A 22,914-nucleotide genomic window follows, 5' to 3' on the forward strand; every position below is an offset into this window, starting at 1 on the left:
GAACTAAAAGTAAGGTTGGGTATAGAACAAGCCCTGTCTATCCCTTCATCTGTATAAAAGCAATGCTTCCTAGTGATCTCCAGCAGAGGAACAATTTCTTACATTTTTTTTTTTAAACAATGATAGGGCAGTTTACAACAGTTCGGCCCCATGAACACGACCGTAAAACCGGTGCACGGTTTTACGGACCCATTCTGTTCTATTGGCCGCGGACACCTTTCGGTAGCGCTACGGATGGGTGTCCGTGCCGTAGAACCGTGCCGGGAATTATGGAGCATGTCCTATTTTTCGTATTTAAGGGCCATGCTCCCATACTTTGTGCCCTCTGCATTTGTTTATTACACTCCGCATTCTCATGAAGAACATACCACATAACTCCATATCATCCCAGACCGCGGCTATAAAAGAATAACTCATTGACTACAAAATACTTTTGTTTTTGACATTTATTTTTTTAGATGCATAAGTATATAAATAGAATAAAACATACATTATATTCACATGGGAACATTTAGTTCAAAGAAGAAACACCTCGTATTGCTAAACACTAGGAGGCTGCACGGAGAGACAGCGGCACTGCAAAAGAAAACAATTCTAGAATATACTTCTACATCTGTCAATTCCTACAGGCCGTTCCCTGTATCTCTAGCATCAACACTTGTGGTCAGCTCTGCTCTTTTTACAGAACCAGATACCCGAACTCTGCTGTTCTGAAAAGAACTTTATATGAATTTCCTCAAAATATGATTTACAGTCTACTGCAGACCAGGTAGAGTGGTCCAAGTTTTCAATTTGAGTCTTAAATCACTATATTTTCAGAAGGGGATTACATTTGGTGGATCAAAACTTGATCAACCAACAGTCATCAGGTCACTCTTGGACACAGGACTGAACCACATGGCTTTATTGGGGTGCTACCTAGTCAAATATATTAGCCTATTTGGTCAAGTTTAAAGGGATCCTGCAATAAGGAAAAGTTCCCTTTACAATGTTCTAAGAAAGTTGAACTAGTGAGTCCAATTGCCCCAATAAAGGGCCCATAAGATGTGCCCTACTCTTACTTACTGCAGAACTGACACTATGTGCCCCTATGGCTCATTGACTCCCATATTTCATGTGCAGTCACATAAGGTTGTGTAAGAACTATATTCGTGCCATTTATTACCAGTAACAGACAAGCTAAAGCTGCTGCATGAAGCCGGTGTGTACAACATCTACTTCACCACTTTGGCCAATGTAGTTAATAGCGATTGTTACCTGCTGGGAACATGTGACATATTGTAACACCATATGTAGGATCTTGTATGTGAGATGTGGTCTCACAGCAATTAGCATACAGAAAAACTTTAAACTAGATAAATTATTAGGTGTTTCTGCTTAGTTTGCAAAATTCAGAAAGGTTGGGTTTTAAAATAATTAAAAAAAAAAAAAAAGTAGTACTCGGGGCGTATTAATGGGCGATTTTTGCCTACACATTGGCATATGTCGGAATCCGTAGGGAAATACTCTTGACATATACCTCTGATGGAAGGCTCAAACAGAGCATTAGAGAATCTATAAAGGTTCCTGGATACAAGTGATAAGCAGGGATGGAAACATGGCGTATGCTAGATGCAAATAGTGATCGCGACCTCCCAGGATCCTTAGTGCCAAGTAGGAACACATAACACCCTATAGACGAGTTCAAACAAAAATGAAGGTTTAGTTAGTATATCGTATGTCAGACTTGATATATCCCCCCATTTAATCACCTCCTTAGAGGGCTCACCTTTCAGGGACTCTTATAGATGTAGACACCCTCATTTAAAAAGGGGTCTGTCCAAATCACAGATAACATCAACCATACAATATGGAAAAACGTAAACCTCACAATGAATAATGAGAGCTGCAATAATGCAACACATTCTGTGAGCCAGACGGCTATGAAGCCACTTATCTACATTTATACAAATTAAAGGGGGGTATCTAGAGTACAAAATACAGTCTAGAGATTTTAAAGAAAGAAACAAAATATTTCACAGATCTGACGCTTCAATTCATATTTTTGCCACATGATAAAAATGCGCTAAACAGAAAATGAACCACGGCAGCCAAATGTATCTATAGTAAGATCGCATTTCTTGGGTTTCTCTCTCTTTATAGTTTATAAGGATTAAATAAAATCACACTAGACGTCCTGTATTGACCTAATATAGACTTTATTAAAAGATGGACTCAGTGCTGACCCTAATGGCTGTGGCTGCAAGGATGAGGGGGATGGGGTGGTTGTTTAATCACATCTCACATGCAGGTACATATACCGATCTCTATGGAAGCAGCCTGGATAGACTAGGCGATTATAAACGATCACCCCTTACTGCAGCAGTGGTCCCCAAGTTCAGGGACCACATTGGTAACAATATGTCCAATACCAAAACACATAAACACCCTGAGCCATAAAACTTAGCAGCCTTACTGGGCATATGTATATATGTAAAATTAGTAACGTTTAAATACACCCACAAACACACAGTGATGGCGGCCATACTGTGGTCTCTCGTGTATGACATCATCACTGTTCTACCAGTCAGCAGGGGATTTGACAAGCTTCTTTGTTGGGGGGCAATTATAAATAAAGTTATCTTAAAAGCAAGAACTTTGTGTTCCCATTGCTTCTCCTGAATGTTCTAGATCAGTGTTTCTAAGCCAAGTACCCCACACTCAAATAAATGACATCAAAGTACCCCCAAGTCTGTGCTGTATCTATTAAAAAGGGCTGTAAACCACTGCATAAACTTACCGCCGAGAGCTGGGTAAAAAGCTCCCACAATTAAGAATGGGTCCTTTATTAATATGCACATCAAGCTTGGCCAGTCATAAGAAAGCAAAAAATTGAGTGGCTGGGAAATCCCAAATTAAAAGGCACTTTTACCTGTACCTGTCACACGTGGCTACATAAATCCCAGTAGGGAATTCCGTTCATTAAAAAGTTGATCCATTACGCATTTAGTGCCAGTCTATGCAAAGATCCCCATAGTTGTCCCAAACTGCAGGAAAAATGACCAACGTTTATATGATAAAAGATTATCACAGTTATGGCAAATAAAAGTTACTCTTAGTATATCATTTCATTATTCTATTTTCCCAATATCGTTTGTGTATAAATTCTTCCCTGCTTTCCAGATCTCTGCTTGCAGTTATTGAGTAGAAACCTTCATTACTTGTTACAGTACAGTTATCAGAGCTGTGTCTCGGACTGATCCGGACACCTATGTGTCCATCACATGACCAGGACAGATTTTAATCCCATGGGTGTAAACAAAAAGGTTCCAATTCAATAACTATAAGCAGAGATTAATGTATTTACATTTTTCATTACACAATAAATTTGCTTTATTTGCTATAACCCTTAAAACATTCATTCACACATGCCGTTTTTATTTTTCCTGCAATTCTTGCAGAACTGCAGCATTTTTCCCTGCGAATAAGACCGAAGAGATTTAGGAGTAAATTCTGCAAACCGCGGCGGATGAACACAAAAAATAATAAAATGTAATTATAAACCTTTCATATAAAAATGCTCCAGTGACATATAAAGTCCATTTCAGAAAAGGAAGCATTCGCTGCCAGGACAACGCTTGAAACAAATAAGAAGCTTCATAGCAGCAAAACCACAGGTCCAGGTTATCATAGAAAACACTGCATTTCTTTTGGTTACCTCTATTTCACAGTATTAATGAAAAAAACGGAATAAACCGTGATAGTCAGATAATATCGCAATATAGTCGAGGAAGAATGTGCGAAATGCGTGAGAAGCTTAAGTATTACTTCAGCCGGAGGCCTGACATTCACAGCAACGACTAAGCTGTATATGTATAGGTAGAAGTGCAATAACTCTGCAACGCAATCCAATGACAATCGAACGTATATGGCAGTCCCTGACATCTTCCTTTGGGTCAAATAAGAATCCTTCAATTGAAATTTAACGTGTCCCTTTGCTGTGGTGAGAAACGATGCCAGAGTAGGCAAGCAGCCGCTTATCCTCAACATTGTATGACAACAATTCTAGATAAGAGCTGCCTGACAGCCATCTTATAGCCATGGTCAGATTAACTCTTTGCATGCCATGTATGTACATAGTCATAAGTCGATAAGATAATGCAGTAGGTGCACCTGCAGTCCTATGTAAAACCACATTATGGTGTGATGTCATGAGTTGTGTGAGGTGATAAAAATCTTTGTTACATCCATATACAAAAGATAAACATGAGTAATATATGGCAGCTTTTGGTCTAGACTGTTAAGCCTGCACTTCATTACCAGTGTGCTCCAAATGTAAAAACTTTACATAAGTGTGAACTGGTAAGTCCAATCCTGAAAGGGTTAATTTTTGGCCACTTCCACCAAGGTGGATGATCCTTGGTCATCTTGGCAATCATCCTATAGGTGTACGTTTTCACCTGCGTAGGAACAATAGCAATAAACACCTCCACACTACATTCTCCTATGCCGGTCTGGACATCATTTTATAGGACTAATCCTAAAGTTACGGTCCTTTTAAACGGGCCAATCATTGGTTGAACGAGTGTTCGTACTAAAACTGGTTCCCGATCATTGCCCTGTATGAACAGGTTAGCGATCAGCCGATGAACGAGCAAACGCTCATTCATCAGCTGATCGCATCGTTTACGTGAACCAAAATAATGGTCACTAGTCGGCAGCACATATTCCTGTGTAAACGGGAAGCGCTGCCGACATGATGCAAGTGCATGGGGAGGAACGATCTTATTAAAGGGTAACTAAACATTTGACAAACTTCTGACATGTCATAGTGACAGGTCATAAGCTTTGATTGGTGGGGGTCCGAGCACTGAGACCCCCACCAACCACTAAAATGAAGCAGTAGAAGCGCTAGTGTGAGAGCTCAACCACTTCGTTTCTGTTCGGCTCCTTCCGGAAAGTCAATGTAGCGGAGTACAGGTTCATAGACTTTCTATTGAGTCTGTTCTCCAATACATTGATTTCCGGGAAAGTGCCAAACAGGCACGAAGAACCCGAGTGGTCACACGAGAACTTCAACCGCTTTGTTTTAGCGATTGGTGGGGGTCTCAGTGCTCGGAAACCACCAATCAAAACTTCTGACATGTCACTTTAGCATGTCAGAAGTTTGTATAACGTTTACTTACACTTTAATGAACTTTCGGCCTCATACATTACCGACAATTGCTTCTTGTAGATGGAGCCAACAAGTGCCAATCGACGTGCTGTATCGTCGTTCAGCGCTCATTTTCACGGCAGTATCAGGCCGTCTAAAAGGACCTTAACTGGGTAGTTTACCTTGAGTCAGGTCATCTATAGCGGCCAAGAGGAAGAACCCTTTTGATCAGCACAAATACAAACCAACTGAAAAAAAAGACCACAAACAAGAATGTACAATACTATGAACGTAATAAAGGAAAAACAAACATTTAGTCAAGACAAAACCTGAACAACAACATAGTGGTTCTGTTACAGTAAATACTATAGCGGTGGTAAACATACAATAAATAGCTGTAGGGCAAAAAAAAAAAAACATCTGCTGCACCTCAGTTTCTTACAGAAAATATAGGATTCACGTATTTAGATCTTGAATAAATGTAACAGGGAAAACTAGAGAAATCAAGTGACCTGGTTACTCAAAGGGGAGATTTATCAAAATTAGTACAACAGAAAAGTGGAGTAGTTGCCTATAGCAACCAATCAGATTCTAGCACTCAATTTTAAGAGGGCCTTTTTAAAATGAAAGAAGCAATCTAATTGGTCGTTTTAGGAAACTACACTTTTGATAAATTGCCCCCAGAGTCGACATCAGCATAGATACTGCAGGTTGTATGTAGTAGTGTTAATCCTCAAATGGCCAATAAAACCAAAAGGACAAAATACTGTGAAAAACTAAAATCAGAATATATGTAAAGTTTAAATAGCTTGAGAACATAGGAGATAAACTACTGCTCTGTGATTGATACATCAGATAGGACAAGAAGTCTCGTATGTATGGTATGTAAGTATGCATGGCCCACAAAGTAAATGTACAACCTTATTTCCCCAATCTAAAATGGTTAAAAACTCTGCTAAATGATTTCTTTATATGTTTATAGAGTTCTCTGCATAGGACAGGTGAAACATAACGTACCAGCTGCTTGCAGCCACCACTACTGCATACAGTTTATATATTAAACTTAATTAAAAAAAAAAAAAAAGTATGCAGTGAGCTCCCTCTAGTGGTGGCTGCAGACAGTGAGCATGTTACCCTTTAAACCCATGTCTTTGTTTTCTGAAAAAAAATATCCAAGTCCCCTTCAGAGCGCTGACCGCTATAAAGATATATTAAGAAAATAAATCAGCAGAGAATTTTAGACCTTAAAAATGGCAGGATTATAAAAGATGGACATTCACTTTAAGCTTTAGGATTCAATCACATCCCAGAATCAACGATCAGCGTTTCACCCATAACGCTCAAAAACATTAATGGATCCTAGCAGGTCTGCTCCCCTTTGTTTAGACCGGCTTCAATCTTTGGCCCAAAAAATAAATATGCAAATGTAGCAAAGTTTAATTTGACCCTGATAACTTGCTGCAGCATGATAACTTTTCACAGAACACAACAAAAGCCATTGAAAAGGTCAAAAAGTTACAGTTTCGTGCCACTGTGTAGTTCACGTTAAGTGTCAAGTTAAAGATTGCTCCATCTGTATAGAAGTAATACTGACCACAACTACTGACATGTGGATGAACCCTGAACTACAAATGAAGAGTTTAACTGATCTAAGAATCTGAAGATATTTATTGAAGACAAAGCTGCGATATTGTTATGACTTCCTGTCCAATGCCATAAAAGCTCCCTGTTCTGAATCTTTAGGTAAGGACACCGCTATATATATTTTATGTAAACGTTCCTAAGTGTAAATATATTTTTCATGTATGATAAATTAAAGGGGGACTCCAGTGAACACAGGAGTTTCACATCTAAATGATTTAATAGGGAGTATTTCAGATTCTCTAATAAATACCTTTTAATGCAGGGGGGTCAGCAAACTTCGGTATGCCTGCTGTAGTGAAACTATAACTCCCAGCATGCCTTGAGACAAAAGCTTTATTATTCCAGCAAAGGCTGTCAGGGTATGCTGGGAATTGTAGTTTCACAAAAGCAAAAGTGCAGACGGTGGCTGATCCGTGCTGTAATACGTTCCTTTCAGTGCATTGCATGGAAACACAGCAATAAGCGGATAAGTATTATTGGAAATCTAAATGTGCCCCTAACATTTACTAGAAGGGCTGGTGGGGACTCCAAGAGGAAACAAGATGGCGGACACTCCCTAGCCCTAGAGTGAGAATAACCAGGTAGTCATTTCTCTTCTGGAGGGGGTCTGGTACAATGACTTGAAGGGAAAAAGGACTGAATTCATTTCTATGGGGCCATGCACGCGACCGTAGTTTTTACGGTCCGTGCTTGGCCCGGCAGCCTGCACCGCAGAAAGAATGGGCATGTCTTATTATGGCCTTCTTCTGTGGTCCGGGCTCATTGAAAATAATGGCCGCGGCCATGTGCATTGCCCGCGATTTGCGGGCGGCTTGCATTTGACAGTCCGCTGCCGGCCGACCCGAAAATCACGGGTGTGCACATGGCTATGGTCATGTGCATGAGGCCTTACAGGTTTCTTAATTGTATAATAAAAGTGTAAACAATCCATATTACAAAAATAACCTTACATATTACTTGTAACAGAGTCCAATATATACATAGCCCAGAATCCACCATTAAAATGAAGTAAAACCAGTAAATGCCGTTAAAAATTTCCTGATCTTGATTTTTGACAAGTTCTCCATATGCTAAAAATACTGCAACTCATCTCCGCAGTTCTGGTCAGATAAAATTCACACAATTTTATTTTAAAAGAAATCTAATATGTGTAATGTAAGATGGTGGTGTCCTACATGTGTCTCCAGCGCTCCACCAGCATAGTCAGGCTGGGTTTATTATTTTGCAAGCAAGATTAATTCACTCAAAAAGGGGTTTGAGAAATTTTTTAAAACGATTGTCCGCTGATTGTGTCTCATATTGCAGCTCAGCATTATTTACTTGAACGATGCTCACCCACAATACCAGACACAGCCCATGGACCAGCGTGGAGCAATAACAGACACAGCCCATGGACCAGCGTGGAGCAATACCAGACACAGCCTATGCACAAGCGTGGAGCAATACCAGACACAGCCCATGGACCAGCGTGGAGCAATACCTGACACAGCCCATGGACCAGCGTGGAGCAATACCAGACACAGCCCATGGACCAGCGTGGAGCAATACCAGACACAGCCTATGCACAAGCGTGGAGCAATACCAGACAGAGCCCATGGACAAGCGTGGAGCAATACCAGACAGAGCCCATGGACAAGCGTGGAGCAATACCAGACAGAGCCCATGGACAAGCGTGGAGCAATACCAGACAGAGCCCATGGACAAGCGTGGAGCAATACCAGACACAGCCCATGGACAAGCGTGGAGCAATACCAGACAGAGCCCATGGACAAGCGTGGAGCAATACCAGACACAGCCCATGGACAAGAGTGGAGCAATACCAGACACAGCCCATGGACAAGCGTGGAGCAATACCAGACACAGCCCATGGACCAGCGTGGAGAAATACCAGACACAGCCCATGGACCAGCGTGGAGAAATACCAGACACAGCCCATGGACCAGCGTGGAGCAATACCAGACACAGCCCATGGACAAGCGTGGAGCAATACCAGACACAGCCCATGGACCAGCGTGGAGAAATACCAGACACAGCCCATGGACCAGCGTGGAGCAATACCAGACACAGCCCATGGACCAGCGTGGAGCAATACCAGACACAGCCCATGGACCAGCGTGGAGCAATACCAGACACAGCCCATGGACCAGCGTGGAGCAATACCAGACACAGCCCATGGACCAGCGTGGAGCAATACCAGACACAGCCCATGGACCAGCGTGGAGCAATACCAGACACAGCCCATGGACCAGCGTGGAGCAATACCAGACACAGCCCATGGACAAGAGTGAAGCAATACCAGACACAGCCCATGGACAAGAGTGAAGCAATACCAGACACAGCCCATGGACAAGAGTGAAGCAATACCAGACACAGCCCATGGACAAGAGTGGAGCAATACCAGACACAGCCCATGGACCAGCGTGGAGAAATACCAGACACAGCCCATGGACAAGAGTGGTGTAGTTTCTATAAGAGAACAGCCGTGTTTTTATAACCTAATACAACCCCTTTAGGCAGACCATGGCTTGATTTTACCATCTCATCATATACTTTGGCACATTGAGTATTTCTGACAGAAGTACTCAAGGCAGAAGCTTTTTTTTTTTTTTTTTTTTTTTTTTAGAGGTAAACCAATCAAAATGCATAGTTGTTTCGGCTACCCCGTTTATGGACATTCTAAAACTGGCCGCAGACATAAGGTATCTCCCATGATCTAATTTGCAGTTCTATATAATTTTTTTGATTTTTCTTGCAATTTTGGCTTTGTTGACCATATCAACCAATCAGAGCTCACCATTCATTTCTTAAACTGCTCCGGAAAAATCAAAGCTGATCTGTGATTAGTTGCTATGGGCAACAAAGCCAGTTTTTCTGGCATATCATATCTTTGTATTGCCCTAAATCTTACTATCAATGGAACAGAACTCAGATTATATTTTCTAAGTACCTAGCAAGTACAAGTAAAAGATATTATCCCTAACAATGATAAAATCATCTAGACAGTTAATGATATATATATATATATATATATATAATTATCTACGACCTGCTTAAAGGGGTTGCCTCCATTTGGACAACCCTTTCTCTCCAGGACAACGCACTGGCGATCAGCTGCCAGCCACAGGCCTGGCAAGTTGAAGGCAGCATTACATGGCGCACATGATAATGAAGATGCGACAATGTAATATTGCGGTCATCCATAGCAGGAGCTCATATAGTGGGGTCCAGATATCCAAAAAGCCCAGTAGGGCACAAGAACAGAGGTTGTCCAAATGGGATGACTTAAGGCATTGCTTAGTAGTAACCATGTTTTCAGAAGTCGAGCTAAATAAAAATAAAAAATTATATCATATATATATACACACACACACACACACATATATATATATATATATATATATATATATATATTACACACAGTTAGGTCCGGAATTATTTGGACAGTGACAAGTTTTGGCATTTTAGCTGTTTACCAAAACACATTGAATATACAGTCATATAATCAATATGGGTTTAAAATGCAGACTATCAGCTTTAATTTGAGGGTATTCACATCCTAATTTGAGGAAGGGTTTAGGAATTACAGCGCTTTAATATGTAGCTGCCTCTTTTTCAAGGGACCAAAGGTAATTGGACAATTATCTCAAAAGCTATTTAATGGGCTGCATGCGCTATTCCCTTGTTAAGCCATCATCAATTAAGCAGGTAAAAGGTCTGGGGTTGATTCCAGGTGTGGCATTTGCATTTGGAAGCTGTTGCTGTGAACCCACAACATGAGGCGAAAGAAGCTCCCAATACAAGTGAAACAGACCATTGTTAGGGCATGCCCACACGTGGCGGTTTTCCTCCGCAACAATGCCGCACAGAATCTGCGTTGCAGATTCTGTGGCGGATCTGCCCAAAATGTGCAGTAAATTGATGCGGACTAGCTGCTGCGTACTGCGGTAAAAGTGCTTCCCTTCTCTCTATCAGTGCAGGATACAGAGAAGGGACAGCACTTTCCCTAGTGAAAGTAAACGAATTTCATACTTACCGGCCGTTGTCTTGGTGACGCGTCCCTCTTTCGGCATCCAGCACGACCTCCCTGGATGACGCGGCAGTCCATGTGACCGCTGCAGCCTGTGATATGCTGCAGCCGTCACTTAGACTGAAACGTCATCCTGGGAAGCCGGACTGGAGACAGAAGCAGGGAGTTCTCGGTAAGTATGAACTTCTATTTTTTTTTTACAGGTTGCTGTATATTGGGATCGGTAGTCACTGTCCAGGGTGCAGAAACAGTTACTGCCGATCGCTTAACTCTTTCAGCACCCTGGACAGTGACTATTTACTGACGTCTCCTAGCAACGCTCCAGTAATTACGGGAGCCCCATTGACTTCCTCAGTCTGGCTGTAGACCTAGAAATACATAGGTCCAGCCAGAATGAAGAAATGTCATGTCCAAGAAGCAAGACGCATCCGCAGCACACATAACATGTGCATGACATCTGCGGACTTCATTGCGGAATTTAGAATCTCCATTGAAGTCAATGGAGAACTTCCGCAATGAGTCCGCAACCAGTCCGCCACTGGTCCGCAACATCCATTGTATGCTGCGGACACCAAATTCCGCACTGCAGCCTATGCTCCGCAGCGGAATTTTCAGCCTCGTCTAAACGATGCCTTCTAAAAAGAAGTGAAAGGCAATGGGCAAACGGGTCCGCTGCGGATTAACGCTGCGGAGTGCCCGCAGCGGAATTCAAGAGCAATTCCGCCACGTGTGGCTTTGCCCTTAGGCTGGAAAAAAAATGAAGAAGTCCATCAGAGAGATCTTGTACAAATGTTTGGAGAGGCCAAATCAAAAGTTTGGTATATTCCTGAAATTAAAGAGCGCACTGGTGATCTTGTGAACTCCAAAAGGACTCGACGTCCACGGAAGACAACAGTGGTGGATGACCGCAGAATCTTTCCATGGTGAAGAAAAACCCCTTCACAACATCTACCCAAGTGAAGAACACTCTCCTGGAAGTAGGTGTATCAGTATCTAAGTCTACCATAAAGAGAAGACTTCAGGAGAGCAAATACAGAGGGTTCACCACAAGGTGCAAACCATTAATCAGCCTCAAAAATAGAAAGGCCAGATTAGACTTTGCCAAACAACATCTAAAGAAGCCACTCAATTCTGGAACAGCATTCTTTGGATAGATGAAACTAAGATCAACCTCTACCAGAATAATGGGAGGAAGAAAGTATGCGGAAGGCTTGGAACGGCTCATGATCCAAAGCACACCACATCCTCTGTAAAACATGGTGGAGGCAGTGTGATGGTATGGTGGAGGCAGTGTGATGGCATGGTGAAGGCAGTGTGATGGCATGGACATGCATGGCTGCCAAAGGCACTGGGTCACCAGTGTTTATTGAGGATGTGACTGAAGACAGTAGCAGCCGGGTGAATTCGGAAGTGTTCAGGGATATACTTTCTGCTCAGGTTCAACCAAATGCAGCAAGGTTGATTGGACGTCGCTTCACAGTACAGATGGACAATGACCCAAAACATACTGCGAAAGCAACCCAGGAGTTTTTTAAGGCAAAGAAGTGGAATATTCTGCAATGGCCAAGTCAATCACCAGATCTCAACCCGATCGAGCACGCATTTCACTTGCTTAAGACAAAACTTAAGGCAGAAAGACCCACAAACAAGTAACAACTGAGGACATCTGCAGTAAAGGCCGGGCAAAGCATCACAAAGGAGGAAACCCAGCGTTTGGTGAGGTCCATGGGCTCCAGACTTCAGCCAGTCATTGCCTGCAAAGGATTCTCTACAAAGTATTAAAAAAACACACATTTTATTTATGGTAATGTTAATTTGTCCAATTACTTTTGAGCCCCTGAAATGATTAGGCTGTGTAGAAAAATGGCTGCAATTCCTAAACGTTTCACAGGATATTTTTGTTCAACCCCTTGAATTAAACCTGAAAGTCTACACGTCAATTGCATCTCAGTTGTTTCATTTCAAATCCAATGTGGTGGCATGCAGAGCCCAAATCATGAAGATTGTGTCACTATCCAAATAATTCTGGACCTAACTGTGTATATATATATATATATATTTATTTCAGAAATGTTAAGGACCGCAGGAATATTTAGAGGGCCACAATTGACCCAAAGGACTGCACTCCGAATACCCGGTTGTAACTTAAGTAGAAAACTATTAAATAAATAAAAAAAAGTCCTACAGTTTACAACAAATCTCACTAAAAGAGTAAATAAAAAATTTTAAAAAAAAAAATCGCTTAACTAAAAATAAATATCACGGATTGGAACTTTGGTGGCTCTTACAGTATATTCTCTGCTATGGCTCATACACACACGTGCAGATATCAGGGACAACGTCAGCTTCCATCCTGTTCATAGACTTGGGAAAGATCCATAATGATTTCCATATGGGCACATTTTTTTTCCCCAAAATTTTTTTCTCCCTCATTGCCACCCACAATCCCTGAAATCAGCACTCCTGGATCACACTGCCGTGTTAGAAATTTAGTGCACTACAGCATATATTCTATTTGTTTACGGATATTAAAACTAGAGAACTTCTTTAAAATATACATGTATAAAAGCATCCAATTCCCTTTCACACAGGGGCCCGTGACGCTGACAGGCACCGAGGTGGTTTTAAATGTTGATGGTTTTAAATAACACGACTTACGTATTTCATTTAAGAGGAAAAGCACGTACTCCTGAACACTAGTTAGCGCAATGTTGACTACGAACAGTAGCCAGATCCATGAGCTATGTGACACAGTACTACGTAAATAAATAAAAAAATGGAATAAAGCAAATGTAAAGAGGGTTGTATGACATTAGAAAAACATGGTTGCTTCTTTCTTAGAAAAAAATATGTTTTTATAACCTCACACAACCACTTTAAACAAAAAAAGTAGATTTTATATTTCCCCTTAACATCCGTGCTACGTGTAGAAAAGCCATAAACGGAATTTCAAAATGAAATATGTTTAAGGAACTATTAAAAAAACAAAAATGCAGGAAGGATGTTCGTAAGTAATAAATATTGTGTGTATGCGGAAGTCCTTGCAAAACACTGGAGTGCAGACCTGGTGCAGAGGACACATAGGCCATGTCATGTATACAGGCAAATGGAAAACCAGCCACAGTCTCATTCATAAGGAGACTAGGTGTTAAATCTCAACATCTGAGAAAACAAAAAAAACATTCTAAAAAAACAGTTCTTCATAACAAAGCATAAAAAAGACGACATAATTTAAACCCGATAAAACTTCTAGAAATGCTAATATACACAGTGAGGAGTGACAATCACAACATAGTGTCTGTGCGGAGAATAAAATACCAAAAATGCAATATGACCAACCGTGTAGCATTAAAGCGCTGCAAAGAAAAACTAGAGTTCCGTAGAGAGAGACTTTTGGATGACCATCTTATTGATTTCTACACGCCTTCCTGCAGCTTTTACTAAACACCGCTTTATCATCCCGGCCTCCGGCTGTGCAATTCACTCAGTTATTATAGGGCAACCTTTTAGCAAGAATGCACAGAATATTCTTATGGATACAATTTTTCCATATATTTGTATGTTTCGCCACCTGAGGTGCATTTTAATAAACACGGTTCAATATATAGCGTTCAGTGTAGTTTCACCATGGAAGAGCAATCCCATATTATTTAGTGGGGTAACTATGGGGGCGTTGGGACACGTTCTATTATTGTCATGCTTAGAAGAACAGAAGTGATCACGAATAAATTATATTGGCGTGTGAACAAGTAATAGTAATAGTAAACTGGCTGCAATGGTGAACCAATAATGCAACCGAGGAATGATGCATTTTGGGAATTATTACATACGTAGGATCTTTATGTCATACGTTAGGGGATTTAATACAGAATAGGAAAATATTTCATTCGAGAAAAATAAGGAAGTTGGATTCCTATTATATTTAGTAAAAGCTGCAAGGACAAAGCAATGGATTAAGGTCATCAGATGCTGGATATTGTGCTCTCTGGATTTCAGGAACTATTAAAGTTTCTCTGTACTCCACTTTCAAAACCATCTCCAATATCTGGTCTTGGTGAGACGCCATATTCTATCTACAGCTACCTCCTTTTTGTGGACATGGCTGGCTAGGTAACAAGTTTTGTATTTAGAAATAATATGTAAACATAAGAACGTGGACAAAGAACAAAAATAACACAGCCAAAATAGGACATCGCACAAATGGTTACAAAAGGTGGAAGGGACTTCTATCATTTTCTCCGGCAGCAAAGGGGTTAAGGAGTCCTCACTGGGAAGGGCTGGAACAGCGTTGTTGGACAGTGAACCCACATGCGCCAGGTAGAGCCGTTTTGTGCCCAGACTGGACATAGGAGAGATCTTACACACCCTCGTCATTTCCCAGCATCCCCTTTTCCGTTAGGTGTGATTTCAGTGTGTTGAAGATGTGAATTTGTTGGTCAGGACGTAAAGTTAAGAATTGCTGAATTAGTTTACTTGGGTTTGGTCCCCTGAAAAAAAGAAAAAAAAAAGGGAAATTAAATAGCAGCAAAAAAAAAACAAAAAAAAAAAAACTTACAGGTGCATTTTCTGCTTGAAGCATGGCGCTAACAGCTGGATCGGGTGGTCATGATGACAGTCCAACCTGTAGTGGGCATGGTATCTAAAACAAACCGTGCCCTATCAGTAAAATCCTCTACATGTGATGCTCATAATGAGCGAAGTGACCCCCGAGTACAGAGGCATTTGCTTCTGCATTTGGAAAGTCGCCATGGAAAGTTATGACAGAATTGATGATGACACAGCATTGCCTATGGCAGAGGGAAATGCTGAGATTACGTGATGCCAGTTCTTGTATATAGATCATTGGTAACAGTGATCTAGTGGGCATTTACAATGTTATCCCGAACACCAGAGATGTATATGAGGACAGCAGTAACACACAGATCATGTATTCGTGCTACCCTGAGCTACAATGGACCAGATGTATGTTAGAAAGAAGTAGAGGACAGATGGAACAGAGTATTTCTGCAGGATCAGACTACACAGCATCTGTTTGTAGTCTGTTACCACGGAGACACATGTCTGAATTGTAGCTGTATACAAAGCAAAAACAAAAAAAGCAGTTGGATTTTTTCATCAAGACCATTTGTAAAATTGTTTTTAAGAAAAAGGCAAAAAAGGAAGAGCAGTTTGCTGCTGGTATAGGCTGACGGCATCCGCTCTTTACTAACCTGATGAAGCTGGCGATATACACATTCACAAACGTGGCCATCAAGTATTGACAGTCAAACCTATCCATGATGCCACCATGACCTGGGATTGTGTTGGCAAAGTCCTGTGGAACGAAAGGAATATAAGAAATTGTGGTAGCATGAATTCTGTACATTTAGAACGAAAAGAATCTCGTGCGCTATGGGATTAGATACAATTATTATATGGAGTAAATAAATGTGGAATACGGATTTCAGTAAAACAGTATAGTTAACGGTTTTTGTTTTTTAATTATTTAACCAATATGGAGGACAACTTAAATACCCCTCTATAAAGAAACTAAATAGATATCAGTAGGTCATATATAATATATTATATGGGGGGAGGGCGTATATTAGAAAACGTCCATGACTACGGGTGACGTCAGCAGTGACTAATAACATAATCAGAATAAAAACCTAAAAATAGAGTCAAAACCATGCTTATACTGATAAAATAAATAATTTTATTTTTACAAGATCTAAAAAAAACACCTATTAAAATCAAAGATGATTGCCACAGTGTGAAGCAGATGAGGCCAGACAGGAGTAACTGCAACCATGAAAGCACATTCAGTGCTCTACATAGTGTATACAATATATAAACCCAGGAGACATGTAATGTGTTCTAGATAATATACACAGAGTCCCAGGTCTGAGTAATCATTTGAAGCCAAAGATGCAGTCAGCACCAGACCCAAACAAATGGTTACATAACATGTATATGTGGATATATAGTATAAGCAACTTACCCATAGATTTGTGCTGTCTGGCGTCACACCCGACGTACGTTTCGGCTGAGAGCCTTAGTCTGGGCTTCTACGTCTGACCCCCAGACTAAGGCTCTCAGCCGAAACGTACGTCGGGTGTGACGCCAGACAGCACAAATCTATGGGTAAGTTGCTTATACTATATATCCACATATACTTGTTATGTAACCATTTGTTTGGGTCTGGTGCTGACTGTATCTTTGCCTTCAAATGATTACTCAGACCTGGGACTCTGTGTATATTATCTAGAACACATTACATGTCTCCTGGGTTTATATATTGTATACACTATGTAGAGCACTGAATGTGCTTTCATGGTTGCAGTTACTCCAAGCCTTACTCATGATACTTTGGACACACACACATACATACATACATACATACATACATACGTGTGTATTTATTATCCAACTATTGACAACTGTCTGGCCTTAATTGCTTCGCACTGTGGCAATCATCTTTGATTTTAATGTGTGTGTTTTTTATATTTTTTTCCAATAAAATGATATAATTTATCAGTATAAGCATGATTTTCACTCTATTTTTAGGTTTTTATTCTTAGTATAGTGAACTGGTCTAAGGTCACAACACACAAGTGGTGCAGTGCTCGCATGCATACATTGTGATAAGACCGGCTTCTACTACAATCAGAATTATTACTTTGATTTTGAAAGCTCTCTTAAATCCGCTGGCAAAGAATCCCCCAAACGGACCAATGAGTGACGCAAACGTGGAAAGAGCAATGCTGTGTATTTGGAAGGGATACATCCAGATGGTCGTCTGCAGGAGGAGATAAGAATAGTATCATAGTTATACTTGTGCGGTGGACCCTTCATCTATTAAATAATAATGGATTTATTATTTATGTGAAACTTATACATACAAACATTTTCGCTGCCCAACTAAAGCTGTTCACACAAATAATGCAAAGTAGCTCTCCTCCCGAAGGAAGAAAACGGTCGCTCTAATGCTAGCTTTAGGTAGCTACCCTGTAAGTCAATGTCAGACTCATTAACCCCTTCAGGACACAGCCTGTTTTGACCTTCAGGACGCAGGCGATTTTTTCAAATCTGACATGTGTCACTTTATGTGGTAATAACTCCGGAATGCTTTTACCTATCCAAGCGATTCTGAGATTGTTTTCTCGTGACATATTGTACTAAAGAAATTTATCCTGATTACGGCAATACACCCTTTTGTGGTCATAAACTTATATTTGAACACATTACAGCCCGCAGAAGGGAAGGAGCGCCATTTGGGTTTTGGAGCTCAAATTTTGCTATAATGATTTTCGGTGCCATGTCCCATTTGCAACGCCCTGGAGGGACCAAAACAGCAGAAACCCCCCAAAAGTGACCCCATTCACTATTAAAATCCAAGAGAGCAAATGCCTCTTCAGTGGTATATAACTTGCGTGCCATTTTTTACGTATTTTTTTTTAACTTATTTTTTGTAACAGTTTTAATAAAAGTAACAAAGAAAAAGTCCACTAATCCATTGATCAATAAATTTATGAACAACCCTAAGGCCCTGTTCACATGAAGTTTTTTTACGAGTTTTTTAGCGCGGAAACCGCTCCGCAAAACCCATCAAAAACTGCCCGAAAATGTCTCCCATTGATTTCAATGGGAGTTGGACGAGCTTTTTTACCGTGAGCAAAAAAAACGCATCGCGGTAAAAAGAAGCAACATGACCTATCTTGAGGCGGTTTCCGCCTCAAAAACCCCATTTCAATCAGTCAGAAGGGTAAAAAAAAACACCTCGACGAGTGTTTTGACGAGTTTTTGGCAAACCACTGCGCAAAAAACGTCTGGAGCAGTTTTTGCAGGAGGAATTTTCCTCCTGCAAAAAAACTCAGTGTGAACACAGCCTAACAATGAATCAATGTATTTAGAATTTACAGACGTGTAAAATATATGAAGAGATTTATATAAAGTATATGTATATGTGTGTATACGTATATATTACATGTACGTATATATCTATATGATGATATAGATATATAACATCCCTAATTATTAATTTTTAGTATTAACAAATTTCAAATATATGTCTATATATAATATATATTACGTGTATGTGTGTATATATATATATATATATATATATATATATATATATATACACACACACACACACAATATAATATAGACGTGTATGTGTATATATATATATATATATATATATATATATATATATACACACACACACATACACACACACACAGTATATAAATATATATCTATATGATTTTATAGATATAGATATATATATATACATAAACATAGAGAGAGAGACAGATATATATACACACACACACACATCATAAGCCCTAATTGATTATTAATTAACTAATTAACTGTCCTCGTCTGAGTACTATCTACCTAAACTATAGCTAGCTGCCTACACTAAACTATCTATGTGGAGGTGTTTTTTGTGTTTTTACAGTTGCTGTGTCTTTATAGGAGACACACAGCAGCTGCTCGGCACAGCTTCTTCTCCCCCACTGTCTCAGAACGATCGGACAGGGAGGGGGGAGAAACATTGTAACAAACAGCACGAAAGTTTGTTGCTGCAACAAACTTTGCTGTGATCATCATGATAGGTTTATCATGGTGATCACGTCATCAGGACCGACACCAATTCGGTCCTGATGTCTTCTCTCAGCACTTAGGCTGCTAGTAGCAGCGTGTGCTGAGAGATTCAGAGCACAGGGAGAGTGCTGTGCCCTCTGTTCTGGCACCACGTGAATTAACGGGCCGCAGGAGAAAAGCCCAGCACGGCAGCCCGTTAATCTACGTGGGCTGGTCGTGAAGGGGTTAAGGAGTCTTGAAACATAAGGGATATCAGCTGATATTCCTAGTCATGTTCAAGGTTCCTTACAGGAATATAAAATGTATGGCCTATACTCAGGATAGGTCATCAATATCTTGTCAATATCGATCAGTTGTTTGAAGGGGCTGCAGCCCTCTGGCGAGTGCTGCCTCCCCTTCATTTCTTACACAGCTTCATACTGTACAATGCGCCACATTCATAGCGGCAGAGCACAGTATTACAGATTTCTCCTGATTACATGAATGGGAGGAAGCTATAATACAGTGCGCCATGACCCCTTAAAACTGCTAATCGGTGGGGGTGTTGAGAGTAAGACCCCCACCGATCACATGTTGATGGCCTATCCGGAAGACACAAGAACAAAGAAGTTCCACAGCACAGGACCGAAAGCTGGGTGCACGCCTCGACTGGACCTGGTCCACGGTCCTCGATATCAGGCAGAAAAAAATGGACAGAGGCAGCACTTCCAAAAATAGCAGCTTTTTATTCACCCATGCAACGTTTCAATCCGTCTGGATCTTTCACAAGCATCCAGATGGACCGAAACGTTGCATGGGTGAATAAAAAGCTGCCATTTTTGGAAGTGCTGCCTCTGTCCATTTTTTTTCTGCCTGATATCCTGAGGACAGGCCATCAATTTTATTTCACCGGACAACACTATTAACAGGGTAGCTTACTATGGGTGGCACTAGATAGTTTTTTTCCTTCTAGGGATGTAATTTGCATACTTTTCCCAGGGAGCATTGCCTGTAAGACTTCCTACACAAGCTGGATCTCTACAAGGAGGACCAGTATCATCCAAGAGCTGATTCACACAAATACTGACTGATCTTAACAGACTATTTTAAAGGGAATGTGTCGCTAGAACATTTTTTTTTTGTTAAACAATTAGTATTTAAGTGATTACACATTGTTTTAATTTTTTCACAAGTCAGGAAATATTCTAAATTAGATTCTAATTTATAACATTTCCATGTGCTGGCCACTAGGGGGAGCAGTTCCCAAAATTGCAGCATGGTCAATGTGGTAAAGCAAACTCATTGCTTTATGCTGCAAATTTGGGGTGGACACACTCTCTCTAGTGTCCTCACACAATCCCCCTCCCTTCTTCTAGCTAGTGCCAGGAGAAGGAGGGGTTTGAATCTTCAAACCTCCTACACTGTGTACCGCCATTTTCTGAGCGACTGCATAGTGTAGGAGGATTATATACAGGGCTCAGCAGACAGTATCACACGAACATACACAAACATAAATTACCTGCTCCTGCCGCCGCTGCCTCCGCTCCTATTCCTTGCGCCTTCGCTTCCTTGAACATATGGCCGGAAGTCATCTGACTGTCCGGCAGCAGCTTCCGGTCCACATGAAAATGGCGCCGGATTTCGCTCGCTAACGAGCTTCGTTTTGGTCTGTGTGGGAGCGGAACATGTGCCGTTCCCACACAGACGGCGTACGCTGCAGAGAACGGAACGGCTCCCGTTCGCTTTCTCTATGGGGTTGTAGGTGCAGTATTCCATCTCTGTATGTGTCGTTAATCGACACATACAGAGATGAAAAAAAAAAACGGCAGCCCCCATAGTGAAGAAAAAGTAAGAACAAAGTAAAAAGTAGAACACGAGAACACAAATAAATACAATTTATGTTAATATCATACTAAAAGTAATATGATAAAAAAATAAATAAATAATTTCATGACACCTTCCCTATAAGTCAACTTTTTAGGTTCAATTCACACTGCTGTTATTGCCAGACTGTCTGGGTTGTGATTGTGTTTTTATGGCAAGATAATGAACACTAGTGTGGAAGGAGCCTAAAACTTTTGGGTACCACTTTCCTTGAGGATCGGCACCTTGTATGCCACCCAAACCTTTTTTCTGCCATCACCCACAATAAAATGAGAATGTCAGAGGAACGTTGTAGCATCTTAGGAAAGTCAGCTGTCCCATGAAGGTTTTGCAAGACATGCTAGCTCTGCTGTAAAATGTCCTGCCAACTACTCCGTGTAATACCGGTAATATTAATAAAGGAGCTGGCTGGAGGTCATTTGAAAACTGTTAAAATGGGACTAAATCTAATCAAATAAAAAAAATCGGCGCCTTTTTGTGAGACAAACGAGCGTGACAGACACGGATTAAAGACCGATATCTGTGAAAAAGTTGATCTGCCATGTTGAATTTTTCCGGTGCAGTCTTATAAAGTCGTTCAAGCCAAATAACAGATCTGCATCCCATCAATGGAAGCCCAGGCCAGGCCACATAACGAGAAATATATTAATCAGAGATTTTTTTCTTTTAACTTTGCCACCCAGAACGAAAACATTTACACAGACTAATCATGAAAGACAAGACGTTGAGAAAACGTCCGTCTCAAATCCATAATGTATGGGCAGCTTTAGTAATATTACTAAAGAGATTTGGCCAACAATCTAGTAACCAAAACTTCTTATATTGTAGAAATGCAGAACACAGCAAATATCCATTACAAACTTAACAGACTATCATGGCTGCCAGATGAGGCTTCGGCAGGGTCTGCACGGACTGCACATGTAATCTGCACTACATCCACTAGATGTCACCTTTAAATAAAATTGCAACCATGGGCACAAAGGCTAAATGTTCAAACAACATAATATCATACATATCATACACATTGGGTAAGTGTGTAATACCCTCCTTTAAATCTGTAGTCCTTACCCAGCCGATGACAGATTGCACCACAGCGGGGATATGATATTCTTGTAATTGGAAGAGCTCTGATGGTTCACAGTCTACCATAAACCTGTTGGTGTCGCTGTTAAACTCCACTGGACATACAAAGGAGTTGTAGCCGGCCATAAAATAAGACAACTATATGGAATAAGAAACCGAGAACATTGGTTAAAAGATGGCGATAATTCATTTAATTCCAGATTGGCACACCAAGCAGCAATAACTACACAGCCAACAAATGTTTGGTGCCAATCCATATCTTGGCCTTGACCTGCAACCTCTGCATGTCCAAGTATTAGTTTCCCATTCTCCCCCCTAAAACATAAAAAAAATAAAAAATAAAAAGAAACCACCAGTAATGATTTGTTTCATTTATTTAGCCCTTTCCGTCCGTTTTAGATCAGTTTCTGAGAATGCTAGGTGCCATTACTGCTCCCAAAAAGGGGTTGTCATTCAACTTTCCCTGAATCCGGAATAGCAAGTTTGCCTTGTTATTAAGTAATACGTCGCCTAGTTATTAGGCAATAGATCCATTGCTTCTATATGAGTGAGTAACTAGGAAGCCCATAAT

The 22,914-nt window shown here is 40.7% G+C and overlaps 1 protein-coding gene across 3 annotated transcripts in view; it reads right to left on the reverse strand.

Annotated features, from left to right (window-relative positions):
* Nucleotides 1-428: 428 nt before the first annotated feature.
* CDS2 (CDP-diacylglycerol synthase 2) overlaps nt 429-22,914 on the reverse strand; it is a 103,533-nt gene continuing 81,047 nt past the window's right edge. For all 3 annotated transcript variants that reach the window (XM_075858537.1, XM_075858538.1, XM_075858536.1), the window contains 4 exons: nt 22,329-22,481; nt 17,464-17,583; nt 16,016-16,119; nt 429-15,292 (listed from right to left, as the gene is read on the reverse strand). In XM_075858537.1, coding sequence (XP_075714652.1) covers nt 15,163-15,292; nt 16,016-16,119; nt 17,464-17,583; nt 22,329-22,481 — 507 coding nt within the window. In that variant the 3' untranslated portion in view covers nt 429-15,162. The remainder of the gene's footprint in view (nt 15,293-16,015; nt 16,120-17,463; nt 17,584-22,328; nt 22,482-22,914) is intronic.

This window comes from Rhinoderma darwinii, chromosome 3 (genome assembly GCF_050947455.1).
Source record: "Rhinoderma darwinii isolate aRhiDar2 chromosome 3, aRhiDar2.hap1, whole genome shotgun sequence".
NCBI classification, from domain to species: domain Eukaryota; kingdom Metazoa; phylum Chordata; class Amphibia; order Anura; family Rhinodermatidae; genus Rhinoderma; species Rhinoderma darwinii.